General features: G+C 43.1%; 1 protein-coding gene across 1 annotated transcript in view; it reads right to left on the bottom strand.

Moving 5' to 3' along the window:
- Nucleotides 1-25,383, bottom strand: part of Zmpste24 (zinc metallopeptidase STE24) — a 39,607-nt gene extending 14,224 nt beyond the window's left edge. Inside the window, exons 1-7 of the mRNA XM_050161297.1 lie at nt 25,034-25,383; nt 22,856-23,002; nt 15,401-15,487; nt 9,957-10,073; nt 9,235-9,387; nt 8,135-8,276; nt 980-1,164 (exon numbers count right to left, since the gene is read on the bottom strand). Coding sequence (XP_050017254.1) covers nt 980-1,164; nt 8,135-8,276; nt 9,235-9,387; nt 9,957-10,073; nt 15,401-15,487; nt 22,856-23,002; nt 25,034-25,156 — 954 coding nt within the window. The 5' untranslated portion in view covers nt 25,157-25,383. The remainder of the gene's footprint in view (nt 1-979; nt 1,165-8,134; nt 8,277-9,234; nt 9,388-9,956; nt 10,074-15,400; nt 15,488-22,855; nt 23,003-25,033) is intronic.
- Nucleotides 25,384-25,878: the final 495 nt, after the last annotated feature.

Raw genomic sequence — 25,878 nt, 5'->3', positions numbered from 1 at the left:
CCACTAGTCAAAATGAAAACAAAGACCTAATCCACCAAAATCCATAGTTCTGGGAAAGTCTCTGAATGTACTAACTCTCCTTTTTAGCTTCTGTAGTCTTGCTTCTTTCTGGCTATGTTTGTTAGCTAAAGCATGTCAACTCGAGGCATGGGTTTTGTGCTTAAAAGTTTATCCTAAAGGGCCTAGAGAGATGGCTCAAAGGTTAAGAGCATTAGCTGCTCTTCTGGAGGTCCTGAGTTCAATTCTCAACAACCACAATCATCTATAATGAGATCTGGTGTGCCCCCTTCTGGCCTGTAGGTGTACATGCACATAGAACACTGCATGCATAATAAATAAATCTTAAAAAAAAAAAAAAGTTCACCCTAAAAAAGACTTGGGACTACAATGGGGCTATACTGATTACACCCAGTTTAGTTGCTGGCCAGTTAACAAAGACATTTATTGGTTTAAACCTGTGTCCGAGTAGTCTTCTCTGTAGATACCCCATAACTGTCACCAATCCTGACTAGCTGATTTCAATTCCCAGGGCCTACAGTAAGAAAACTCCTACAACTTGTCCTTCTGACTTCCATGTTTGCATAGTGTGCACACATAGTATACACAGCGTGCACACGTACATACACACACACACAAGTAAAGCTATTACATGTTTAAATTTTGGTTTTTTGAGACAGGGTTTCTTTCTCTGTAGCTTTGGAGCCTGTCCTGGAACTCTCTCTGTAGACCAGGCTGGCTTCAAACTCACACATGATTTTAAAAAAATAAGAACTTTCGCTATTATGTACATCGTGTGCAAGCTTGCAAGGTAGTTTAGCATGTGCTAAAGGTAATCATTCCCCAAAGAGCAGAACTTGAAGGATCCATAGCATCTCTATTTGTGGCCCTGTGACCTTCACTTGTAGACAGAAACTGTTTAATGAGCTGTCAAAGAAACTGTGGAAGAACTGAGTCAGAGTCTGAGGACAAAAGAACTCACTTTCACTTTAGCTCTTATTTCTTCACTGTCCCCTTCGCCTTCATTGCGGGGCTCCGTGCCAGGCTCCTCCTGGTTGTCTTTGTTTTGTACAGAGTATTCTTCTAGTAGAGTGTCAAACAAAACTATTCTCTTGTTCTTGAAGAAGCCATAAAAGTAAGCATTGCTGTGGGAAGAGCGCTTAGACCCTAAGGAAAGACAGTCCAAAGCACGGAACAGAGTTAAACCATCTGGGTCCTTCGGAACTAATGGGAAGGGCGTTAACATTTCCAAGCTGTTTCATACCCGGAGAAACCACATTAACAGAACTCATTAGCAGCAGTGGGGTGGCTGTCGCCCTGCCCCACTTACACTACTGGCTTGCAGCCATAGTACACGCAGCCTAAACATCTAATTAAAATGATTAACTTGTGGTAAAGCTATGAAATCGAATTCTAGACAGCCAGAAAAAAAATTGTATACCTGTGTGGAATTTAGCAAGAGAAAAGCTCACCCAAGTATCGTGAAGAATACAAAATGCCACACATACGTAAGGTTACCATATTATCAAAAACTGTGCAAGTAGACAGGAAGGCATAAACCCAAGGCTACGAGAAAAAACACCACAGTAAAGAAGTGCAGTTCATGGGGACCTAGAAGTATGGGCGTCGTTTGTCTCTGTTCCAGGGCTTTTTAGAAAGCAGACATCTATTAGCAGAAAAGCCTCTAGGAGACTGGAAGAAAACACACCTAAACTTTCAACAGAGGCTGAGAGTACCCGAACTGTGGTTGATACCACTTCCTTCTTTATGAACTTCTGCAATTTCCAAATGTTCTTCATTGTGCAGTAATTTGAATAAAGTGGCTAAGAGTACTCTGAGCTCAAATCCTGGCTTTGGTGTGTACAAGTTGTGAAAATCTAGGAACTGTCTTAAAGCTCTAGTTTCCTGTCTATGAAGCAAGGCTAAAATGTGCCTTATAAGATATTATAACAACATACCTTGACCAACATTAAATACTATTATTTATATATATGTTTAAATGAAAAAAAAGTCAAATTATTTCTCTTGAAAACTAAGTTTCTTAAGGAAAATGTGAATTTTGCATCTATTCAATTCTATTTTTAAATTCTTTATTTTCATTTTGTGTACATTGATGTTTTGTCTGCATGTGTGTCTGAGTGAGGGTATCAATCCCCTGCAACTAAAGTTAAACAGTTGTGAGCTGCTCTCTGGGTGCTGGGAATTGAGCTGGGGACCTCTGGAAGTGCAGTCAGTGTTCTTAACTGCTGAGTCACCTCTCCATTCCATCATTTTCACTTTTTAAAGAGATTTATTTTTATTTAGACATGTGTGTATTTGTTTAGGGATGCCACCTGTGTGCACTGGCTGGCAGAGGCCAAGAGAAGTCATGGTGGAGGGGGCTGGGGAGATGATTTATTTCAAAGCACTTTCTGTTCTTGCAGAGGACCTAAATTCAGTTCCTAGCACCATAGCAGGTGGCTCACAACCACATGTAACTCCAGCTCAAGGAATTCTGGTACTAGTTCTGATCTCCCATAACCAGACACACACACATATACATAATTAAAAAAATTTATTGGGGGCTTATGTATCCCAGATTGTTTACCAGTGCTATGATGTTGAACTCTTTTTTTTTTTTTTTTTTTTGGTTTTTCAAGACAGGGTTTTCTCTGCGGCTTTGGAGCCTGTCCTGGAACTAGCTCTGTAGACCAGGCTGGTCTCGAACTCATAGAGATCCGCCTGCCTCTGCCTCCCGAGTGCTGGGATTAAAGGCGTGCGCCACTACCGCCCGGCTGATGTTGAACTTTTGATCCTTGTGCTTCTACCTTCCAAGTGCTGGGTTTAAGGGTGTGGGCACAACATAAGGGTGCTGGGCATAAAATCCTGGGCTTGCGCATGCTAGGCAAGCATTCTACCAACTGAATCACTCTCCTGGCCACGCATTTACTCATATTCCAAATATAATACACTTGGCAGTATGTTTAGAATATAGTAAAGCCTTGATAAGTAGTGGTTATTATTATTTATTGCATTGTAATATCGATTTGGGGTAGTTACCTGGAAGTTAAGAGACAAACATATGGCCCTATTTTGTCAGTACTGTGGCAAACGTTGTTATCATTCTCATACTATTCTTTTTAAGTGTGTGTCTGTGTGTATGTATATATATATGTGTATATATATATATACATATATATATACACACATATGTGTACAGTATGGGTGCCTGCAAGGCCAGAAGACATTGGATCCCTTGGAGTTGGAGTTACAGTTGTGGGCCACCCATTGTAGGTTGTGAGAATCAAACTCAGCCCCCCTTCAAGAACAACAGACACCTTTAACTGCTAGCCTTCTCTCCAGCCCCTCGTATTTCTTTTCTTTTTTTAATGAGGAAGGAGTCTAGGGCTTCATGCTTGCTAGTCAAGCACTGACCGAGTCATATCCCCAGCCCTCATCTCGTAACATAATTAGTTCGAAACTTTAGATGCCATCTAAAGCTATTGATGTGGTGGTCAGGTCATATACAGACAAATAAAACTGAGGTCTCAATAGTTCCCATTGGTCCAGGCTTCTTCAATTATGATCCAAGGAAGAGCCACATCAAACTCACAGACACTGGGAACACCTACCAAGTCAGAGTCTCTAGGGTGGAGGTCAGGAAGCTGTCTTTAACAAGCTTCCCAGGGAATCCGTATATAATTAAAGTTTAGGAGTTTCTGTACTATTCTGTAAACTTTTTGTGCTTGGCAAGTAATTTATATTTAATAATGCTTGTTTACTGACTGGATTAAATAATACTAGTAAAATAGCGAAGCAATGCATGAGAATAAAAATTCCATGCGAATGAAAGGTACTGCACCAGTGTCTTCACACTTTGCTGTCCACTGGATTCTGGGCAGCACCGGACACATAGCTGAACACTTAGCCTCACTGCTTTCCGTTCCTCTCTGCCAATTTTGAACCTGGTGCTGCCTGCATCTTTGGCACACCAGACATGTGCCAGGGACTTCCAAACCTATGTTCTGAGAACCAGCTTCTCCCTGAAAACCCAGGATTTGTATAAGCAGCCACCCGTGTGACATGTCTACACCTAAGTCTACAGATTTTTTAATTGCTAAATTTAATTTTTATTCCCTCTATAGAAAACACTAAATTCTAAGCCAAAAATATATGCTGACGTTTCCAACCTAAAGAGTTTATAATAACACAATTATTTAAAATAAATGCATTTTTATTAAGGAAATTCATAGGGCTGAAGAGATAGCTCAGAGGTTAGGAGCATGTAGGGTTTTTTGTTTGTTTGTTTGTTTTTTGCTTTTTTCAAGACAGGGTTTCTCTGTAGCTTTGAAGCCTGTCCTGGAACTAGATCTTGTTGACCAGGCTGGCCTCGAACTCACAAAGATCTGCCTGCCTCTGCCTCCCAAGGGCTGAGATTAAAGGTGTGCGCCACCACAGCCTGAAGCAAGTGTTCTTGCAGAGGACCAAGGGCCAACTCCCAGCACCCACAGGGTGACTCACAGCCACCTATAACTTGAGCTCCAATGAATACAGGGATCCGATGCCCTCTTCTAATTTCCATAGGCACCAGGCATACATGTGGTAAACAAACATTCATTCAAACAAAACATTCATACACATAAAATAAAAATAAATAAATCTAAAAAAACAAAACCCATAAATTTTTTTTCAAAGAAAAGAAATGTACAAGTTGTGATTTCTTCTTTTGCCCAACAAGACCACCTTAGTTTCCCCTACACTTAAATGCAAGATTTCTCTTCAAGACAGTCCTTAAAAAACAACAACAAAACAAAAACAAAAACAAACAAACAAACAAAAAAAACCTGGTATTGTTTCAGCCTCCTTCGACTTCTTCTGCCTCAGTCTGAATCATGGACATATGGACAACACTTCAAAATTCCCATCTAAGATCTCTGGAATCTCACTTTAAGCAATTTCCTTTAGGATTACTTTTTAGGCTAGATGGCTCTGCCTGCTTCTCGATGCGGCCAAGCTCCTATGAACATGAACACGTCCAGCCCACACTCACTTATAAACTATTACCTGGGATGATCAGGGCTTTCACGTGTTCTGCTAGCTGTCCTGCAGTCCCTTCCCATAGCCCTGGGAACTAGTCCCCTGTGCAAGGCAAAACCAATCACCACCGGGTGTGGTGGTGAAAGCCTTTAATCCCAGCACTCAGGAGGCGAGGCAGGCAGTTTTCTGTGAGGTCAAGGCCAGCCTGGTGTGCAAAGTGAGTTCCAGGACAGGGTCCAAAACTACAAAGAAACCCTGTCTCAAAAAACAAAAAACATCAACCCAATTACCATATGAGGGTTTCTAGCTACAGAAGCCCTGGACAGATCTCAACTATGCTTGAATTCTTAAAGGAATTTTAAATTTTAATTCATTAATGTGTGTGTGTGTGTGGTGATGGTGGGGTTTGGAGACCAGCTGAGGGTATCAGAACCCGGAGCTGCAGACACAGGTGTTTGTAGGACTTCCGGCTTGCTAGAGGACTTGCACTTGGATCAAACTCTGCTTCTCATGATTTCAGAGCAAACACTGTGAAATGCTGACCAACTCTCCAGCTTCCTGCTAATTTACTTTTTGTGTGTATTTATACTTGTACCACAGCTCATGTGTGGAGTTCAGAAAGTTTATTCTCTCTACCAGGTGGGTTCTAGGGAATCAGTTCAGTCCTCGGGCTTGGCAGCAAGTACTTTACTCACTGGGCCATCTCTCTTATTTGTTGTTAAGATTTAAAAAAGGTGTGTGTGTGGGGGGGGGCATCTCTCTTATTTGTTGTTAAGATTTAAAAAAGGTGTGTGTGTGTGTGTGTGTGTGTGTGTGTGTGTGTGTGTGTGTGTAAAAAAGGTGTGTGTGTGTGTGTGTGTGTGTGTGTGTGTGTGTGTGTGTGTGTGTGTGTGTGTGTGTGTGTGTGTGTGTGTGTAAGTGCCTACTGAGGCCAAAACTGGGCAAAGGATCCCCTGGAGCTAGAGTTACAGGTGGCCCAAACTCAGGGCCTCCAGAAGAGCAAGTGCTCCTAGCTGCTGAGCCACCTCTTCAGTCCCTAGATGTTTATATTTTTATCTGTGCTTTTTTCCATTTGTTACTGGAATCTTCTTTCAGAGTTCAGGGAATTTCACACAGTGAAGGTTTTCTGTGAGTCTGCTTCTCATTTGGGAAACCTAAAAGTCAGGTATTTGCTTCCTCAGCAATTCCTGCAGCTAGCCCCATGCACCAGCTTAGTGGATGAGATGCAGCCCCGGGAATTCTGAATAGCCAAGAGAATCACACAGGGAAGCAAAGCTGTCAAGAATTCATTCACAGCTGCCAGTGACAGATGTTAGGGCTCTACTTTAGAACAAAACAAACAAACCAAAATCTTATTTAAGTGTGTTTTTAGATTTATTTTTATTTTATATGTATGGTGTGCACCCTATGTGTGCCTGGTGCCTAAGAGGCAAGAAGAGGGTGTTAGATCCCTTGGAACTGGAGTTATCAACAGTTGGGAGTCACCATGTGGGTGCAGGGAATTGAATTTGGATCCTCTGGTAGAGCAACAAGCACTCTTAACTGCTAAGCCACCTCTCCAATCCCTTCTACTTTTTAAAAAATGTATGTTTGAGCCGGGCGGTGGTGGCGCACGCCTTTAATCCCAACACTTGGGAGGCAGAGGCAGGCGGATCTTTGTGAGTTCGAGACCCGCCTGGTCTACAAGCGCTAGTTCCAGGACAGGCTCCAAAACCACAGAGAAACCCTGTCTGGAAAAAAAAAAAAAAGTATGTTTGTGTGTATAGTCACACATATGTGTGCACATGTACAGTAATTCTGAAGTTGGCTTGGGCTACATGGACTGTCTCAATCATCAACAAAAAACTAAACTCTTTACTCTGATTGGCAGAGGCCGCTGCTCATGCTAGTTACAACTGCCTTTGTTCCCCCTTCACTTTGCAGATGCTTTGCATTGATGATATTTTAGTTTATAATAAGCACCAGAAAACCATGGCTTCAGATCAAATGCAGGTGTTGCTTGTTTGCATGTAGTCTTACTGGAACAAGCCAGGTTCACGTGCCCTGTCTGTGGCTATTCTGCCATGCACAACCAAAAGAGACAATGTAACCACAAAGCTCTGAACAGCAAATAGACTGAGTTTTCAGAGAACTACAGTGCAGAGGAAGCACCGCCAAAAGCTAGAGAGAGGGAGTGGTTTGTTCAGGATCCCATGGACAGTAAGCTGCTGAGGCGGCATCAGCTATATTTACTTTAGAGAGATTTTAATTCATAGATTCTGACACATGCAATAGCTTTCCTCTAAACTTTGTAGGCCTCCTAGAAATGTAAGCAGTCATTTTCCCTCCCCTTTGGTTTCTCTGTGTAGCCCTAGCTGTCCTGGAGCTCATCTGTAGACCAGGCTGGCCTGGAACTCAGAGCATTAAAGCCATGCGCGGCCACCACCACCCAGTGAAATGTAAGCAGGCTTGTGAAAGCTCACAGGTGGCTTAACTCTGAGGCCATTAGAAAAGCTGTTAACTGAAGCGAGGGGCCTGACGGTACCTCAGGCAGAGTCCTCTGGCGCACTGATGCTCTGCTAGGGGAAACAAAATCAAGAACATTGGTTTTGTTTTAGAGCCCCTAAACTAGAGCTACATGGTTGATCATCCAAGAGTCCAACTCAGTTACCCAAAGGCGCCAGGCAAACACTGGGGTGAAAGACTAGTGTACTACACAGCACAGTAGAGACAGGAAAAAGGCTCTGGCCAAAGACTAAGAACCGTCCTGTACAGCTGACCAAACAAGCTGGTGCAGGAACAGGATTTGGCATCAGGCTACCAATGTCTATCCTGGAAAATGTCCTAAGTTCTTATACAACTTTTTCTTTGCTTTTATTTATTTTTGAAAATTTCTGTTACAGGCAGTTGTGAGCCACTGTATAGGTACTGGAAACCAAACTTGGCCCCTCTGGAAGAACATGCAGGGTTCTTAACTGCTGAGCGCTTCTCTTGTCAGTGTCTATAAATCTTAAAAAGCCAAATGTAAAACCTTATCCTATTTTTTAAGTAACAAATTGAAAACAAACAATAAAGGCTGGTTTAAGAATAAAGTGCTCAAAACAAACCACCCGATAAACCCTGTCAAGTCAGGGCGCCTTACCTTCAACAACGTACACCTTCGTCAGAGGGAAGTCAATACTTTTTGCCATCACTTCGATCTCTTGTTTTAGCTTTCCCTCAGGAAGAGGTGTGAATTTGTCAAACAAAGGGGCAATGTAATCTGCATAAATTGTGACCAGAACCTGGAAAGTAAGTCAGAAAAACTGCCCATTATTAAAAACTTCAATTATTTGATACAATCATCGTTCATCCAACCAAAACCTGGGGCCGTGTCTGTTTAGTAAATTAAATCAAAGGAACAGTGTGATAGAACAACAAGCAAGTCGAGTTAACTTGACTAAGAGCGCTGGGGCCAATCAACAGGCCTTTCTTGGGGAGTCCTGGCACTGTAAGGCAGCTATAATACACACTCTCATTTACTTTGCTTAAAATGGCACATGGCACTTCTGGATTTCCTCAGCAATGTAAGAGTCAGCAAAAAGAGAAGAACATCTATGCTCAATCAGTTCTCCTATCTTTATACCCCAGAGCAGGAACTGAGAGGAATATGTACATGGGCAGTTGGTTACACTGTAACCTTTACTTAGGAACTACTTACATGTCAACAAAAACTAAATCTAGTTTTAGTAATCTCAAGGAATTTTTGCAGATGAAGATGAAATAATTAAAGAATAAGAGTCCATGAGTTTGAGAGGGCGTCCGAGGGACATAGAATTGGAGGAGGGGGGAGCAATGTAAATACAGTAGACTGCGGAAGTTTGAATGTAACTGGCCCCCATAAGCTCTTAGAGAGTGGCAATATTAGGAGGTGTGGCTTTGTTGGAGTAGGTATTGGCCTTGCTCAAGGAAGTGTGCCACTGTGGGGGTGGGCTTTGAAGTCTCATCTATGCTCAAGCCAAGCCCAGTGTCTCAGACCACTTCCTGTTGCCTGCATATCAAGATGTAAAACTCTCAGATCTAAGACCATGTCCGACTGCACATCATGAGGATAATGAACTAAACCTCTGAACTACTGTAACCCACCTAATTAAATGTTTTCCTTCATAAGAGCTGCCATGGTCATGACTCTTCACAGCAATAGAAACCCTGAGACAACTCATATAGGAAATTCTCAAATAAATGAATAAAGAGTTTACTTACCAGAGAAACAATTAATGTGAACAGCCAGGCATAAATAAAAAAGTAATCACCTCCAATTTTAATAATGTAAAGCAGAAGGGACGACACAGGCAATAAAATACACTGAGTCACAGTAAATTTTTTGATTGTGTCTTTCAGAAAAAACTCCAAAGTCTGAAAAAAAGATAATATTGCCACTATTAACTGAGGAATCAGTTTGCTTTTTAAATACTTCTAAGAGGACACAAAGCACCTCAGTAAAGCAATATTAAGGTCAGCATGTATTAGAGGACACTGGACAGCTAGGAGAATAAGCAAAATTCTTGCATTTCATAGTTTAAAATAATGTAATTAATATTAGCTGAAACGCACTAAACGTTTGTGTTCAGTTTCTACCAAGACCTTTTCTTTCTTTTTTTTAAATTTCGTTGTTTTATTACATATATTATACACACACACCAGCAGAAGAAGGCACCAGATCTCATTACAGATGGTTGTGAGCCACCATGTGATTGCTGGGAATTGAACTCAGGACCTCTGGAAAAGCAGCCAGTGCTCTTAACCTCTGAGCCATCTCTCTAACCCTCTATCAAGACCTTAAACTAAGGTCTTTACCATAACTGTAGTTTCTTTTTCCTCAGTTGATTCATGCTCTAAATAGCAAACTATACCTAAATTACTGCCACCATAGGACCAATGCATAAAAATCTTCATATTAAAAACCCTGATAATTTCTATTATACCTGGTGATTGAAGCCATGTTTTTCTTCTATCACAAAAGTATTATAGAGACTCCACGGCAAGCCAGTCAGTGCACTGTAGAGTGTGGCCAACAGAAGGAACACCAAAGACTGAATGATCTGAGGACAAGAAAAAAAAATTTAAAAATCAGCAAATATGCAATGTGTGCTTACTGTATCCCAAGCAATGCACTTGATCCCGTGGGGAACAGGCCTACAATGGCATCCTGCCCTTGGGAAATGTTTACCTGCAAGAAGAGGCATGACTTGAAAGCCACCTTAAGTCACAGGGACACAATGGTTGGTAGTATTCAGAAAAGAGAGTTGCTAGTTGGATTCAAGGAACATTTATTCTTGGTTTTGCTGTGTGTTTGTTTTGAAGCAGGGTCTCACCATGTAGCTCTGGCTGGCCCAGGACTCCCTGACTATGAAGACCAGGATAGCTTCAAACTCACAAAGATCCAACTGCCTCTGCCTCCCCAAGGTTGGGAATAAAGGTATGAGCCACCACACTTAGCTGAATTTAAGAAAGAGAGAAACAACCTTAAAAGGAGAAGAAATTTCAAGCAATTTGCAAAAGCCCAGAGAGAGAAGTGCGAGTGTGAAATGAGTGTGATGGCCAGCACTAGGTGGACTCAGAACAGAATAGAAAGCAGGCCCGGCACTCACTGGGAGACAGAAAGGTAGGCAGATTTGAGTTTGAGTCAGTTTAGGTGACACCTGTTTCAGGGAAGGAAGGAGGTTGAAGGGAAGGAAGGAGGGAGGGAGGGAGGGAGGGAAGGAAGGAAGAAATGGCAGTTTGAATGTAATTGGCCCCTATAACCTCCTAGGGAGTGGCACTATTAGGAGGTGTGGCTTTGTTCTAGGTATGGTCTTGTTGAAGGAAGTGCGTCACTGTTGGGAGGGCTTTGAAGTCTCATATGTGCTCAAGTGAAGCCCAGTATCTCAGTTCTTTCCTGTTGCATATAGATTAAGATGTAGGACTCTCAACTCCTTTTTCCAGCATCATGTATGCCTGCTTGCCACCATGCCCCACCATGATGATAACGAACTAAATCTCTCAACTACTGTTAAGCCACCCAATTAAATGTTTTCCATTATAAGAGCTGCAGTGATTATGGTGTCTCTTGAGAGGAATAGAAACCCTAGCAAGGAAGGAAGGAAGGAAGGAAGGAAGGAAGGAAGGAAGGAAGGAAGGAAGGAAGGAAGGAAGAAACTAGACCAGGCAGTGTGTTCAAGTTTTTGTAAAATGCTAAATTCCAATAGAGAAAATTAGCCCCAATAATTACTTTAATCACCTTCAAAAAACTGTTCGATCAAATGCCAAGAATTACCCAATTTCCCTTTTAACTTTTTATAAATTTACCCATTTCTCTTTTTTTATTTTTTATGGTTTATTTAACTTTATTTTAAGTGCATTGGTGTGAAGGTGTCAGATCCCTTGCAACTGGATCTTCAGACAGTTGTGAGCTGCCATGTGGGTGCTGGGAATTGAACCCGGGTCCTCTGGAAGAGCAGACAGTGCTCTTAACCACTGAGCCATCTCTCTAGCACCCCCCATTTCTCTTTTCTAACTTTCATGATGTTTCTTGCTTTACTCCCAAAAGGCAAGTATGAGCTAGAACCTGGGAGAGGAACGGAGTCAAGGGAAACATTTCCAATGAGAAAGGCAGTGGGGTACAGAAGTCACCCCTGGAGAAACCTGCAGAGTATATAGACAGTGACAGCTTTCTTCTGTTTCCACACCAACCCAGAAGGAAGACATTCCAGGAAGCTGGGCAATGAGGAAAAACTGTTTCTAGAAGGCAGTGCTCCAGGGCTCTAGGACATAGAGCATTATAAATGCTGCACATGACGGGAACCGGCTCGGCCCAACCCATCTATGCACAACATGGAGCAGAACTCTGGAGTACTCTGAGTCAAGGAGGCTCATCACTTGCTGAGAAAGACCAGGCCTTATCTCACTGCACAAAAACAGGACACTAGGTGTGAGATTCTTTGCTGGAAGTTTGGGACACCAGGAAGTTCTGAAAGAAACATACTGCCTACACCTAGAGCAAACTGTGATTCTCCAACTCCTCCTTCTTCTCTTGCCTTTTTTTTTTTTTTTTTTTTTTGAGACAGAGCTCTTATTATGTACCTGTTTGGTCAAAAGTATTGGTCAAAAGTAAGACGCTAGCCCTCTAACACCCCTATATCCAAAGAGTCTGGAATATAATATTGAGTTGAAAGTGTCACCCCAGTCCCTGGCCTGGGAATTGCCAAGCACTTGGACTCCAATTCCCAGCTTGCCAAGCAATTGAACTCCAACTCCCAGCATGCCAAGCGCTGACCCCTCCCTGGGGGAGGGCCAGGACCACTCCCACAGGGTATTTAGGCTAGTGCTGGAAAAAGAAACACGTCGTTTAGGGTTTTGCATGTGCTCTCCCTGTCGTCCCCGTGCCCCGCCCACCCCCATACTCCTGGCACAGCATTCATTAAATGTGGGCATTTCTGATTTGGTCTAATCTGGTTTGATTGGAGTTCTTTGTGCCGGAGAGGACTGGTTAGGAAATATTCCTAACAGTACCCAAATTCACAATCCTCCTGCCTCAGCCTAATCAGTGCTGGGATTACAGGTATAAATGCACACATTGTAAACCATTATGCCTGGCTTCATTTTTTAATATAGAAAATATTTTTAAGCCAGGCAGTAGTGGCGCACGCCTTTAATCCCAGCACTAGGGAAGCAGAGGCAGGCAGATCTATAAGAGGTTAGTTCCAAGACAGGCTCCAAAGCTACAGAGAAATCCTGTCTCAAAAAACAAACAAACAAAAGAATATTTTTAATTATACAAGAAGTTCTGTGCATTACTGAATTTTCTTATTGCCAGCTTCTCAGGACATAAAAACCACCTTTGGCATTTTAGAATGCATTGTTTTAATTTTTATTAATACAGAATATATGCAAAGGATAATATGTACAAAGCTAACACCTGGGCCAGGAATGGTGGTGCACTCCTTTAATGCCAGCATTCAGGAGGCAGAGGCAGGAGGATCTGTGAGTTTGAAGACAGACTGGTCGACAGTTTCAGGCCAGCCAGGGCTACATAGGATGAGGCATCACATTCTGAATAAGTGAATAACAAATGTGCAGCAACCAGCCACTTAGATTGTTGAAAATATTGATCTGACTGGTCCTGATTACCACTTATCCTGTGGTCTGTATGCTGAACAGCTAAGAGGGAGCTCTGCAGTTTATGTGACTATTCACATAATACACCATGGTAACTGAAATTTGAGCCACAGTGTTGAAGAGGCGGTGTTCCAACCAAACCGTGGTAACTTACATTTGTACATATCAGAACTACAGGGGCTGGAGAGATGGCTCAGTGGTTAAGAGCTCTGCCTGCTCTTCCACAGGTCCTGAGTTCAATTCCCAGCAACCACATGGTGGCTCACAACCATCTGTAATGAGATTTGGTGCCCTCTTCTGGCCTGCAGGGATACATGCAGGCAGATCACTGTATACATAATAAATAAATAAAATTAAAAAAAAAAAGAACTACACAAAGTGAGGACGCTGGCATCATGCAGCCACAAAAGAACAAGGCCTCGCTATTTAAACAATATGAAAAGAATACAAAGTCATTCTTAAATACAAAACTCATCCCATTAAGACTTGTGCCTAGCTGTGGAGGTAATGGCCGTTAATGTTTGCTGAGGGAGAAGAAAGTCACTTTTCTTTGTCAGGGCTGAAGGGGAGAGAAGCCATTAGTTGCACATGCCCAGTGAATGTCTCCACATACATGTGCAGATGAGCTGCACTGCCTTGCACAGTGAGAGATGACTATTTCTTACTAGCACACATGGAAGCTGTGTTTACTCTACTCCGAGCCTGCAAGACGACACAGTGGGTAAGGAAGTCTGCCACCAAGCCTGACTGGCTCAATCCGGCCCTAGAGCCCTTATGATGGAAGGGAGAACTGACTCTTGCAAGCTGTCGTCTAACACACACACACACACACACACACACACACACACACACACACACGAATCCTGTTGCCTTAGAAAATGGTATATGGAAAAGGGCACAAGATGAGCAGAGCTGCTGTGGAACAATCTTTGTACACTGTAAATATGTACTGCTCTTATTGTTAATAAAAAGCACATTGGCCAATGGCTAGGCAGAATTTTTGGGGTAGAGAGAATGCTGGGAAGAAGGGTAGAGTCAGAGGAGATGCCAAGAGACAGAACAAGCAAGATGTGTATGAGGAGAGGTAACAGTCACAAGCCACGTGGCAGGACACAGATGAATAGATGGGCTAATTTAAGTTGTGAGAGCTAGTTAGTATTAATCCTGAGCTACTGGCCGAGCATCTGTAATTAATAAGTCTCTGAGTCGTGATTTGGGAAGCAACTGCCGAGATACGGAGAAACTCAGCCTACACAGAGTTAAAGCCAAGAGTACCTATTCACACAGGAGGTCCATGATTTTCAATAGAGTCGGGAAAGAGGTAACCGACTCTGAAGCTTCCAGGAAAAACTCAGAAAGCAGGGTTGCAGCATCCATTACAGATGGAGAGTTCACTTAAGGAGATAGATGTTCTGCTTAATCTGAAGCATCTGCTTACTATGTATGCCACAGAAGAATCTGCTAAGTATGAGTCCCACTGAATTAATGGTACGTACCCCGTCACTGCACAGGGTTGTTCCTAAGAAGCAGCAGCCTAATCAAGACTACATTTCCCAGTGCCCTTCCGTCTGGGTAAGATCAAATGACTACTCACCATGTAATGTGAATGTACGATAAAACTTAGCATTACGGAAGTTAAAAAGAGGGCATGTTCTCCCCACTGTCATTAGACACCAGATGACAAACCCATAAAACAAAAACAAGCTGACTCGCTACCTAGCCACACGGAACAAAGCCACCTGCTAACTGAAAATACTCATATTGGCTGTTATATGACTGGGAAATAAGCTGAAAAGCCCTTAGAATTCTGGAGTTCTAGTAACTAGCTGTGGTAGCTGAGTGATATGTTCCCCCATAGGTACGGTACTTGAATGTTGGTCCCTAGTTGGTGAAACTGTTTGGTAACGATTACAAGGTGTGGCCTTGCTGGAGGAGGTGTGTCAGTGCCTCTGTCTGTGGATCAGATGTAAGCTCTCAGCTACTGCCCCAGCACCGTGCCTGCCTGCTACCATGTCCCTGGCATGGTAGTATGGACTCACCCTCTGAAATGGTGAGTCCCAAATAAAATGCTTTCTTTTACAAGCTGCTTTGGTTGTTCTTTGTCATGGCAACAGAAAAAGTACCCTAACTACTGGCATTATGCTAATACACACACAAAGGCTGTTGGGACTGAGAGGCAAGTCTAATGATGGTAGGAGCCAAAAAGGCAACTTAGTGTAACGCTTACCAAGCAAAATAAAGACTGACCAATCTGGGCAAAGAAATCACATACCTCATATTCTGGGCCGAAGCCAGCAGATCCACAGACCCGTCCAGAAAGCCTCCAAAGGTAAGGGATTCCTCCAAAGAGAAGAATAAGCTGTAAAACAAAGCAGATTGGGTCACATTTAAACAGCTTTAGAAACTATCGTATGAAAGAGTGTGTTATAAGGAAAAATGAAAGGGAAAATAAGTAAGTCACAGAAAAAGTGGGGGACTAACCCATTTAGAATAAAGTACGTATTTAGAAGAATACCAACTACGGAGACACTAAGTTTAGACTACTGAGCTATTTTTGCCTATACACTGTATATGGGTAAACTGTATGGTATGTGAACTACAATTTTTTGGGGGGGGGTTCTCGAGAAGGATTCTCTGTGTAACAGCCCTAGCTGTCCTGAAACTGGCTCTTGTAGACCAGGCTGGCCTTGAACTTACAGAGATTCACCTGCCTTTCCTTCCTGAGTGCTGGGATTAAATGTATGCGCCACTGCTGCCCAGCATGAATTACATTTTGAAAAGCCTGTTTAAAAGGCAAGTCCAGGAATCTCACTCACTTTTGGAGGTTTAAAAAATATAATAATCTAGGGCCAAAGAGGTGGCTGAGCAGGTAAAGACACTTGCCACATAGTCTGATGACCTTCTCTGGAATCAGTATAAAAGATGAAAGAGAACTGACTTCCAAAAGTGGTTCTCACCTCCATCTGCACACCTTGGCACACATGTATGACCTCCAATCATGTACACACATGCCCATACCACCACCAACAAATAAATCGTTTTTTAAGGATTTTAAAAATCAGCCTTCGGGCTGGAGAGATGGCTCAGCGGTTAAGAACACTGATTGCTCTTCCAGAGGACCTGAGTTCAATTCCCGGCAACCACATGATGGCTCACAACCACCTGTAAAGAAATCTGGTGCCCTCTTCTGGCCTGCAGGCACTCATGCAGACAGAACACTGCAAACAAAATAAATAAATCTTAAAAAAAAAAAAAATTTAAAAAATCAGTCTTCTAGGGGAAAATAAAATAGTAGTCACTAGAGCCTGGAAGGGGATGGGAGGAATGAATTTAGAAACATGCTAGAGGGCTAGAGAGATGGCTCAGAGGTTAAGAGCACTGGCTGCTCTTCCAGAGGATGTGAGTTCAATTCCCAGCAACCACATAGTGGCTCACAAGCATCTAGAATGAGATCTGATGCCCTCTTCTGGTGTGTGTATACATAATAAATAAATCTTAAAAAAAAAAAAAGAAAGAAACACGCTAGATAATGAATATCAAAACAGTCAGTAGAGGTTAATTCAGACATCTATGGAAAATCAGTAACTTGAGCCTACAACAATTTATGAAGTGTTTCACAAGAACCACAAATCCAAAGGTTTCTGGCATAGATATATTTAAGGAAATGGGATTCTAATTACACTGGTCCGATTGCCACACATGGCATAAATTTTCTAAATTACACTGTACTCTATAAATGTGTATAATTATTATGTGACAATTAAAAATAAAAACTAGGAGTGAGACTGAGGAGGAATTCACTAACAGTACAAGGTTACAGTGGGAACAGATTCTAGTTTTTGTATAGTTGAATTTGAAAACAGGTAGAAGAGAAGGTTTCAATGTTTATATCACACACATACACACACGACTATTGTTTATGGTGACAGATATGCTAATTATCCTGAACAATATTATAATGTATCAAAAACATCAGTGTACCCTAGAAATGAAAATCATGTGTTAACCGTAATAGCTTATAAAAATTAAAGACTTTTGTCAAGAGACTAAAATCAAAACATATCAATCAAACTAAGTTTACATTGGTAAGGAGCAACCGATGGCACGTGAACCAGGCAATCTGGCTTTAACTATCTTTTCCATGAAAGGAAACTGTCTTTTTCAGTCAGGAAAAGAGTATTAGCTTACAGATGTTTCAGACATCATCTTGTTATGTTGCTCAGGTTGGTTTTGAACTCAAGTTTGAATGAGCCCCCTGCTTCCTACACAGCTAGCTGCTAAAGAAATAGTACTGATACAGAAGTCCCACCCATGCAGCAGACTGTGGGGCAGAATAGGGTACGCAGGCCTTCCCTGGGTAGGAAAAGATGAGTCCCGAGGCAGGAGTCAGGGCCTCAGGAGTAGGCCCTTACCACTCTGTCTTGGGCAAATAAGTAAACCAACACTCACCAAATCACCAGAACTTCAGAAACCACGAAGCAGCTCAAATCATGAAAACAATGTGTGATCAGCAGCCTGTAATCCCATCTAACCAGGAGACTAAGGCAGGATTACAAGTTCAAAACTTGCCTGGGCTATAGCGTGAGTTAAAGACCAGCCCAAGAAACAGTGAGACCTGCCTGAAGGGCTGGGAAGACAGCAAGGGAGTGCTTAGTAGTGAAGTGACTGCTTAGCCTGCAGGACGCCCTGGTGCAACCTCCAGTTGTAGGGAAGGAAGGAAGAAATGAAAGGGAGGGAGGGAAGGAAAGAGGGAGGGAAGAGAGAAGGAAAAAAGGGAGGGAAGGGAAAGGAAGAGACGGAAGGAAGGGGAAGGAAAGAGGGAGGGAAGGGAGGAAGAAAAAAGGGAGGGAAGGGGGAAGAAAGAGAAGGAGGGAAGGGGGAAGAAAGAGAAGGAGGGAAGGGGGAAGGAAGAGAAGGAGGGAAGCGGAAGGAAGAGAAGGAGGGAAGCGGAAGGAAGAGATGGAAGGAAGGAAGGAAGGAAGAAAGGGAGTCAGTCAACTTCTGGAGCTAGCGATGTTGCGTACTGGTAGAGTACTTGCATATATAAAGCCCTGGATTTGATCACTGGCACCACCTTATAAAGAAACTCCAATTACCACAACAGGTCCTAGTAACAATGAGGCTGCAAAGCTCACTTTGTCAAGAACCAATGTGTTTTTCTCCAGATAGGAACTCAGAAACACAAGATCAAGAATCAACCACGCTCATAGCTATGAATTCAAATATGTCTCCTCATTCAGGTTTTGTTTTGTGGGTTTGTGTTTTGCTGGGGATGGAACACAGGGCTTTAGGTCTATAACTCTAAGCTGTATCTACAAGCCAGCTTGAAGGGCTTGGGAAAAATAATATTTTATGAATATTCTTCCAAGCTACTTTCCATTTTTATATACATTGATGAAATGCAGAGATTCTCTACTTTTAAGTGTATATATAAAGGATACCAGATTGCACTCATTCACAACTTGTTTTTTGTTGAGACAGGGTCTTACTATGCATCCCTGGCTGTCCTAGAACTCACCACACAGACCAGGCTGCCTGCTTCTGCCTTCCAAGTGCTGGGATAAAGATGTGCATGCCACGTCTGGCCAGAACTGTATTTTCGAAGCTCTCTCCATGGTGACTGTTAGCTTTATTGGGATTAGCAGCTGCTCTCCAGCGCCCACACTACATTTCTGTCCACTGCACCTGTGTTCTTATTTCTCTACAAACGCAGACACACCGCATACTACCCATCCTTTACACTTTTTGTTTCATTTTTGAAACAGTCAAGGCACAACTAGAACTCACTATGTAGCCTTAGCTGACCTTGAACTCATTATGATACTCCTGCCTCAGTCTCCCCAGTGCTGTGATTAGAGGCATGCATTCCCACACCTGGCTGTCATTTAGAGTTTTACCAGCTCCACTGATTTGCACAGGTCTCAAGTAAGCTTCTGAGGAGAGCCAGGAGCAGCAGTGCTTGAGGTTAGTCAGGAATGCAGTCTTGGGCCACAGCCTGCAGAGGCTGGGCTGGGACCCAAGAGCCTACAGGTGAATCTGGCAGATACCCACTTACAGGTGATTGTTTAAATAATCCGACTGTGACCTCCAGGTGCACGAATTAATACTATGCTACAATTAACTCCATCGTGGCCAAAAGAAACTTGTTCCTAAAAGATACGTTCTGGCAGCACTATCTGTCATATGCTACAGTTGTTGACTGACCTAGGATGGCACTCCCTTAATCTTCCTCCCAATACTAACAATTACTGTAGAATCAAGGATTTATACTGCTTTGATAGAAGATGAAAATAGCTACTACCAAACCTCCATGCCTTTGAATGATTTATGAACACATTTGGAAAGCGCTGCTCCAAACCTTGTTTAGTTTACTTTGGGGACTGAAAAACAAGTATGGTGAGCTATACACTCTCTCCATGCTAATAATCCTCCGAGTACACTCCTGGGAGTCCTAGGAAAAGAATCAATAAGCGCAACAGACACAACTCCAGTACTCTGACATATGTATTATTTCAATAGTCTTAAAAGCAGACATGGCAGGAATGTAACCGGAACACAGAGAGGTTAAAGTAATGCCCAAAGAAATCCAGTGCTTGTTACATGTTGAGCCTTGTATGAAGTGCTTCATGTATATTACCTTGCCTACTCAGTCCATGCCACAAGCCTTACAAAGGTCCAGTGACTATCCACCTCTCATTTTATTTTATGTTTTCAAACATTTATTTCGTGTGTGTGTGTGTGTGTGTGTGTTAGGAGTGTGTGTATGTGTTAGGTGTGTGTGTGTTAGGGGTGTGTGTATGTGTTAGGTGTGTGTGTGTGTGTGTGTGTGTTAGGGGTATGTGCATGCAATTCCAAGTGCCCATGGAGACCAAAAGAGGTACCTGGATTCCCTGCAGCTGGAGTTTTGAGCAGCTGTGAGCCCCCCAGTGTAGGAACTGGAAATTAAACTTGGCTCTTCTGGAGGAGCAGAACATACTATTAACCACTGAGCCACATCTCCAACTCTTGTTACTTTTCAGGAGAAAATGAGGCTTAAAGAGATGAAAATGCAGCTAGGCTATAGTGGTAGCTTTTAATCCTAGCACTCAGGAGGCAAGTGATCTCTGGGAGTTCAAGGCCAGCCTGGTCTACAGAGTGAGTTCCAGCACAGCTGAGACTACCTGGAGAAACCCTGTCTCAAAACACAAAACAAAGATGGAAATGTTTGTGTAGAAATATGTAGAACCTAAAGAAGAAAGAAAAAATGGAGCTTAGCTGAGTTTAGTGGGTCACTTCTTTTAATCCCAACATTCAATAGGCTAAGAGGATTCAAGGACAGCATGGTCTACATAGCAAATTCTAGGATAGCCAGGCTACATAGTGAGACCACCCCAACCCCTCCTCACCCCCCAACCAAACCAAAACAAAACAAAACCAAAAGTACTGAGAAGAGAAGATGGCTTAGTGAGGACCTGACTTTGGAATCCCAGCACCCACATGAAAATCCAGGCATGGGGCTCAAACCTGTAATCCCACTTCTAGAGAGGTAAGCAGAAGAAGCCATGGAACTCGCTAGCCATCTAGGCTACCCAATTAGTTATCTATAGGTTCAGTTAGGGAGCTTGTCTCAAGCAATCAGATAGAGAAGAGGTTGCAGAAGACACTCAGCGTCAGCCTCTGACCTCTACACGTGCTCACGCACACAGGCAAACGGGCTGCAGACACCACACACACAACCTGAGCTTTTCTACTCCGGTCTTCTCCATTCCAACCCTAACAGTTCTTGATGGTGTTTTACTACAGTCTTGCTGTATTGCCCAGGGCAGTCTCCATCTCTCAGACTCAAGCAATCCTTCTGCCACAACTCTTAGGAAGCTAGGATTACAGGATATAGCGCCACAGTGCTAGCCACTCCATTTCTAGGAAGGGTTCTTAAGGATTCCGTGAGAGACCAGGTGAAGTCTATCTCAGAGTCTGGGCTGCTTTGTCACACTTATGTGAAAAGTAGCCCTCACGATTGGTTTATACAGGGTTTGCTAAGTTTTTCTCAGATACAAAAAAACAGTGCAAACAGTGTATGTGTATGTGTGTGTGAGGGAGGGTAAACTTAATGTTCTCTTTGTGTTCAAAATATACAAATCTTTTAATTTTGGTCAATACAAAATAAGGGGGTTTTGTTCAGTGGTAAATGCAGCTCCTAATTTTCCAGAACTTAATCCCACCACATTCACACTGTGGTCCATAGTTGGAAGAACACTTTCTTCAGCGTAAAGACTCAGTGGAGCAAAACTGCAAACCCAGTTCTCCCACTTGGCCATTAAATGGGCCATTTAATTTCTCTGAGCCTTCATTTCTTCCCAGAAAGGGGGAAAATGACTATCCCTCTACTTTACTATTATAAACATCAACTAATAGACATAAAAACTCTATGAAATGAAAATAACTAGTACTGTTTCCAGCTTTGGTCCATCAGTACTGTTTAGAGGTGAGCCTCAGCAAACTGTAAAGTCATAACACTGATGGCATTACCCCTACTTTCTATCACAACACACGCCATTCCCATGATCACCAGTACTACCAAATTACTGCCATCTTTCCAGCAACTACTTACTAGTGATAATCACAGAAAAGCTGAAAATGCTTTTCCTGTCTTTTTATCAGGGTCATGTGGGGATAAAGACAAAGAACTTCAAAGAAGCTTAGTTTATAAAAGACTTTTAGTTCAATCTTCAGCAAGAGTAGGAAAAGGAGGAAGAGAAAGAAGAGAAAGAGCCTGGTGGTGGGGGCACACACCTTTAATCTCAGTACTCAGGAGGCAGAGGCAGGCGGATCTCCGAGACTGAGGCTAGCCTGGTCTACAGAGTAAATTCTAGGACAGCCAGGACTATTATGCAGAGAAAACCTGCTTCAAACAAACAAACAAATCAAATCAAAAGGAGGCAGAGGAGGCTGCAGTGGAAGCAGTAGACCTGTACGGATTGTTAAAGGACACATATAATATAAGGTTCTTTTCATATCTGGCCTTCAGGTGACAGTTACCATATCCTGTTTTCAACTGACTAAGCAATGGAAGCGCCTCTTCTCTCACCTCTCACACTACATTCATTACTATCATTAAGGCAACAGCCGGGGTATGGCTGGGGTAGACTGCTCAAGGTTCTAGGTTTGACTCCTAGGAATGACTCTGAGAGACCCGTACATCTGCATGCTTAATCATCACGGAGTGGGGCTACTTGAGAAGAACTGGGGGTGTGGCCTTGCTGGAGGAAGTGTGTCACTCAGGGTGGGCTCCGAGGTTTCAAACGCCCAAGGCAGGCCCCGTATCATTTTCTCTTCCTGCCGCCTATGGATCTGGATGAAGAACTCTCATCTACTTCTCCAGTACCATGCTACATGCCACCATGCTTCTTGCCATGATGACAATGAATTAATCTCTGGAACTTTAAGCAAGCCCCAGTTAAATACTTTCTTTTATAGGAGCTGCTGTAGTTGCCAGGTGGGGTGGCACACATTTTTAATCCCAGCACTCGGGAGGCAGAAGCAGGAGGATTTCTGTGAGTTTGAGGCTAGCCTGGTCTACAGAGCAAGTAAGACAGTGTCAGAGTAAACACACATAAACATTTTAAGAAGGCGTTCTAGGATTTACAGGCATTATAACCTCTGTATCACAAAAATGCAAAAACAAAACCAAGTATTACCAAGTACAGAACAACCCGAGAGCTGTGTCTCCAAGAAAGAAATCACTCACAGTGCTTTCCACCACTGAATAGAGTCCGGACCAGAAGCTGAAGGTACTTTTATCCAGTTGATACAGTCGCGACTTCTCAAATGTGTCCGAGTCCATAATCTGCGCTAGCTCTGATGGTACATGAGTTGTTGTTCTGTATATCCTTCTCTGAAATATTAATAAAAAGACTTTAATGAATATTTTTTATTACACAATAGTAATTTGTGGTCAAATAACAAAGGTTCTGCAGCACCAGTTTGTCAGGTAAGCTTGTAGAATTTGTTACAGGCATGTGCAGACCACATTCAGTCAGGAACCCTGACTACTGAAACAAGTGTCACAGGAGAGTAGGAGCAGACAAAAATAAATAAATAAAAATTTTAAAAAATAAATAAAAATTTAAAAATCCCGAGGCCAGGTGACTACGTGGAATGGCCATCTGGGTTTTAGTCACACTTTCAGTTTGCCGGTGTGAACCAAACTTGCAGCATCATAAGGGGACCACTCATTCTGAGTACAATGGAAGTCTTACAACATAGGAAACAATGCAAGATAAAAGAGAAGCAGGAATGCTCACTACACCATTACACACATCAGCAGACACATTTGATATAATAATGGCTCATCATTAAATTTTGTCCTAGAGGTCAAATTAAGGCACAGAGGAGTGACAGAAACTTATCAAATCTTTACAACAAATTTTCTCACCATGTCAAACTCTAAAAGGTAATTCCAGTCCCTAGGACATAACACAGGGAACAGATACCAAAAGGTGTAATGGACCAGATCTTCTTCAATGGTTTTAAAACAAACACTTTTTCTACCATATGTTAACAACAACAAAACCACCAAACAAGGCCACCTGAAGGCATTAAGGAATAACCTCACAAAGATATTCCTAGGCATAGTAGTGAACTGTAAGGTTAGCGCTCAACATCTCAGCCTGCTGGGGATGCTGTTTGCTGTGTGTTTGCCTCAGGCAAGGGTACTTATGCAAGTCTGAACTAATGAAGCTCTGAGTACCTAGCTATAGTAATTTAAGACTTGGAACATACTAAAGGAGGAGACTGAGGCACAACCTGTTGTTGACAGATTTTTTTTTAAGCAAACAAACAGACAAACAAACTGGGTGGTGGTGGCACCCGCCTTTAATCTCAGCACTCAGGTGGCAGAGGCAGGTAGATCTCAGTGAGTTCCAGGACAGCCAAGACTATTACACAGAGAAACCCTGTCTTGAAAAAAAAAAAAAAACAAAAAAAAAACAAAAACAAAACAACAGCAAAAAAAAAAAAAAACCCTTGCAGTTAAGAGATTCATGAAGGCTGGCAATGTAGCTCAGTGGAAGAGCACTTGCTTGGCAAATAAATTTGTACACACACACACACACACAGACGCACACACACACAGTGTAAATTAAAAAAAAAAACTGCAGAAGAAAAAAGGCTGCAATGCTCAAGAAACAGGTCCAGCAGTTAAAGGGAAAGGTTCTCAAGAACGTCAGAGAAATGGGGTTAAATTAAGCCAACCAGCAGTGAGAGACTACAATACTCAGTTACAAAGTCCATCTCACTTAAAACGTTCAAATTTCTTCAAACTGTTCATTATGGCTATATCCGGGGAACCGCTAGCTTCTCCACTGCACTACTCAAATTTTTAAACAAAAACAAAGGGGACGTGCTAATGAAAACCGGACACACAAACACATATATTTTGGGCTCCAAACCGCATAAGCACTAAAGAGGATTTTGAAAAAGAGTGCGGACCTTTCAAAAAAAAAAAAAAGTTTCCTAATCCTGTGGTTGAGCAAGGCAATATCAATGTCATGGCAAGCTGTTACTCTAAAACGTTAGCCTCTTCATTTAGACAGCTTATACCAAAGACAAAGGGGTCAAGCTTGGGCCCAAGGATCCTAAGGTGCTGTAATGCAGGCACAGACAGGCTCTAGCTTGACCGAGGACGGCTTTCCTCTCATGAGACGCTAAGAGGCTTGGGTCCCATTACACGGTGCAGACAACTTCCTGCCGTCCCAAGAACCCCTCAAAGTCACAGTCAGCACTGGGAAAAATTAGGGAGCTCACTGGGAGTTAAGGAGTACAGAGACTGGTGCTACGCCTGGGAGAAGCTCTAGGGATTTGGGTGGAGGCACAGGCTAATCTAAGGCTGCCCAGGGGCTGGGGTCGGGCGGCCGTCTATGCTTACCTGCCGCTGTGCTAGAAAGGTCTCCCACAGATACACGGTCCAGGAAAAGAGCAACACCGCCCCGAAGATTCGCTTCTCCACAGGGAAATCCCACATAGTGTCCACCGCTGCCCACATCCCCATGGTCACCCAATTCCACCCGCTCCTTCAGCGTGCACCGGTGCCACAGCGACTCGCGTCCCTCAGTGCCAGCGGTGTCGCAGCGATATGGGTCCCTTAGCCTCTTCACACTCCCATCCCCTCAACGCCGCTAGCAGTGTCACAAAGACACTCTTCCCCTTCCTTACGCCCTCAGAGCCTACTCATTTCTGCTAGAATTAAGACATGCCCCACCTTCCTCACTTCCGGTCCGAAGACCGAGCGGAGGTACACCTGAAACATCCCTCCGGACTCGGCGCCGGGGACTCCAACTCAAAGGTTCCGGACTCATCCCGGGGAGGGTCCGCGTGGTCGCCGCCTCTCTTGCTTTGGCGGCTTCCCCAGAGAAGGCGGTCGACTGTTGTGCTTACCGCTATTGTGCAGGCCGGTTGGTAGCCAGGTTTAGCGGGAACTAACAGGGCGGGCCCACTCCTCCCTGGAAGTAGCTGGGAAGGATGGGAGAAGCTCTAAAACTTTCCTTTCTTCTATTTAGTGCCGTTCAGAAGATTAGAGGGGCATCGCTGGGATAACTAGCCAAACAAGGCATTACTGCTGGGTCATACCGCTAGTCTTGGGAAGTCCTGACTTCGGGAGTATTAGAGAGGGTGAAAATTACACTACTGATGAGGACTTTTATTTAGACATTTCACCTTACTCTCTCCAAGTGCAGTCAGAGGGGGCATGTTGCCTGTGTGTCCTGGGACAAG

This window comes from Alexandromys fortis, unplaced genomic scaffold (assembly GCF_014885135.2).
Source record: "Alexandromys fortis isolate MF-2015 unplaced genomic scaffold, M_Fortis_MF-2015_v1.1 scaffold_122, whole genome shotgun sequence".
Classification (NCBI taxonomy): Eukaryota; Metazoa; Chordata; class Mammalia; order Rodentia; family Cricetidae; genus Alexandromys; species Alexandromys fortis.
The sequence above is the reverse complement of the archived record's forward strand: the minus strand, read 5'-3'. Positions and strand labels throughout refer to the sequence as shown.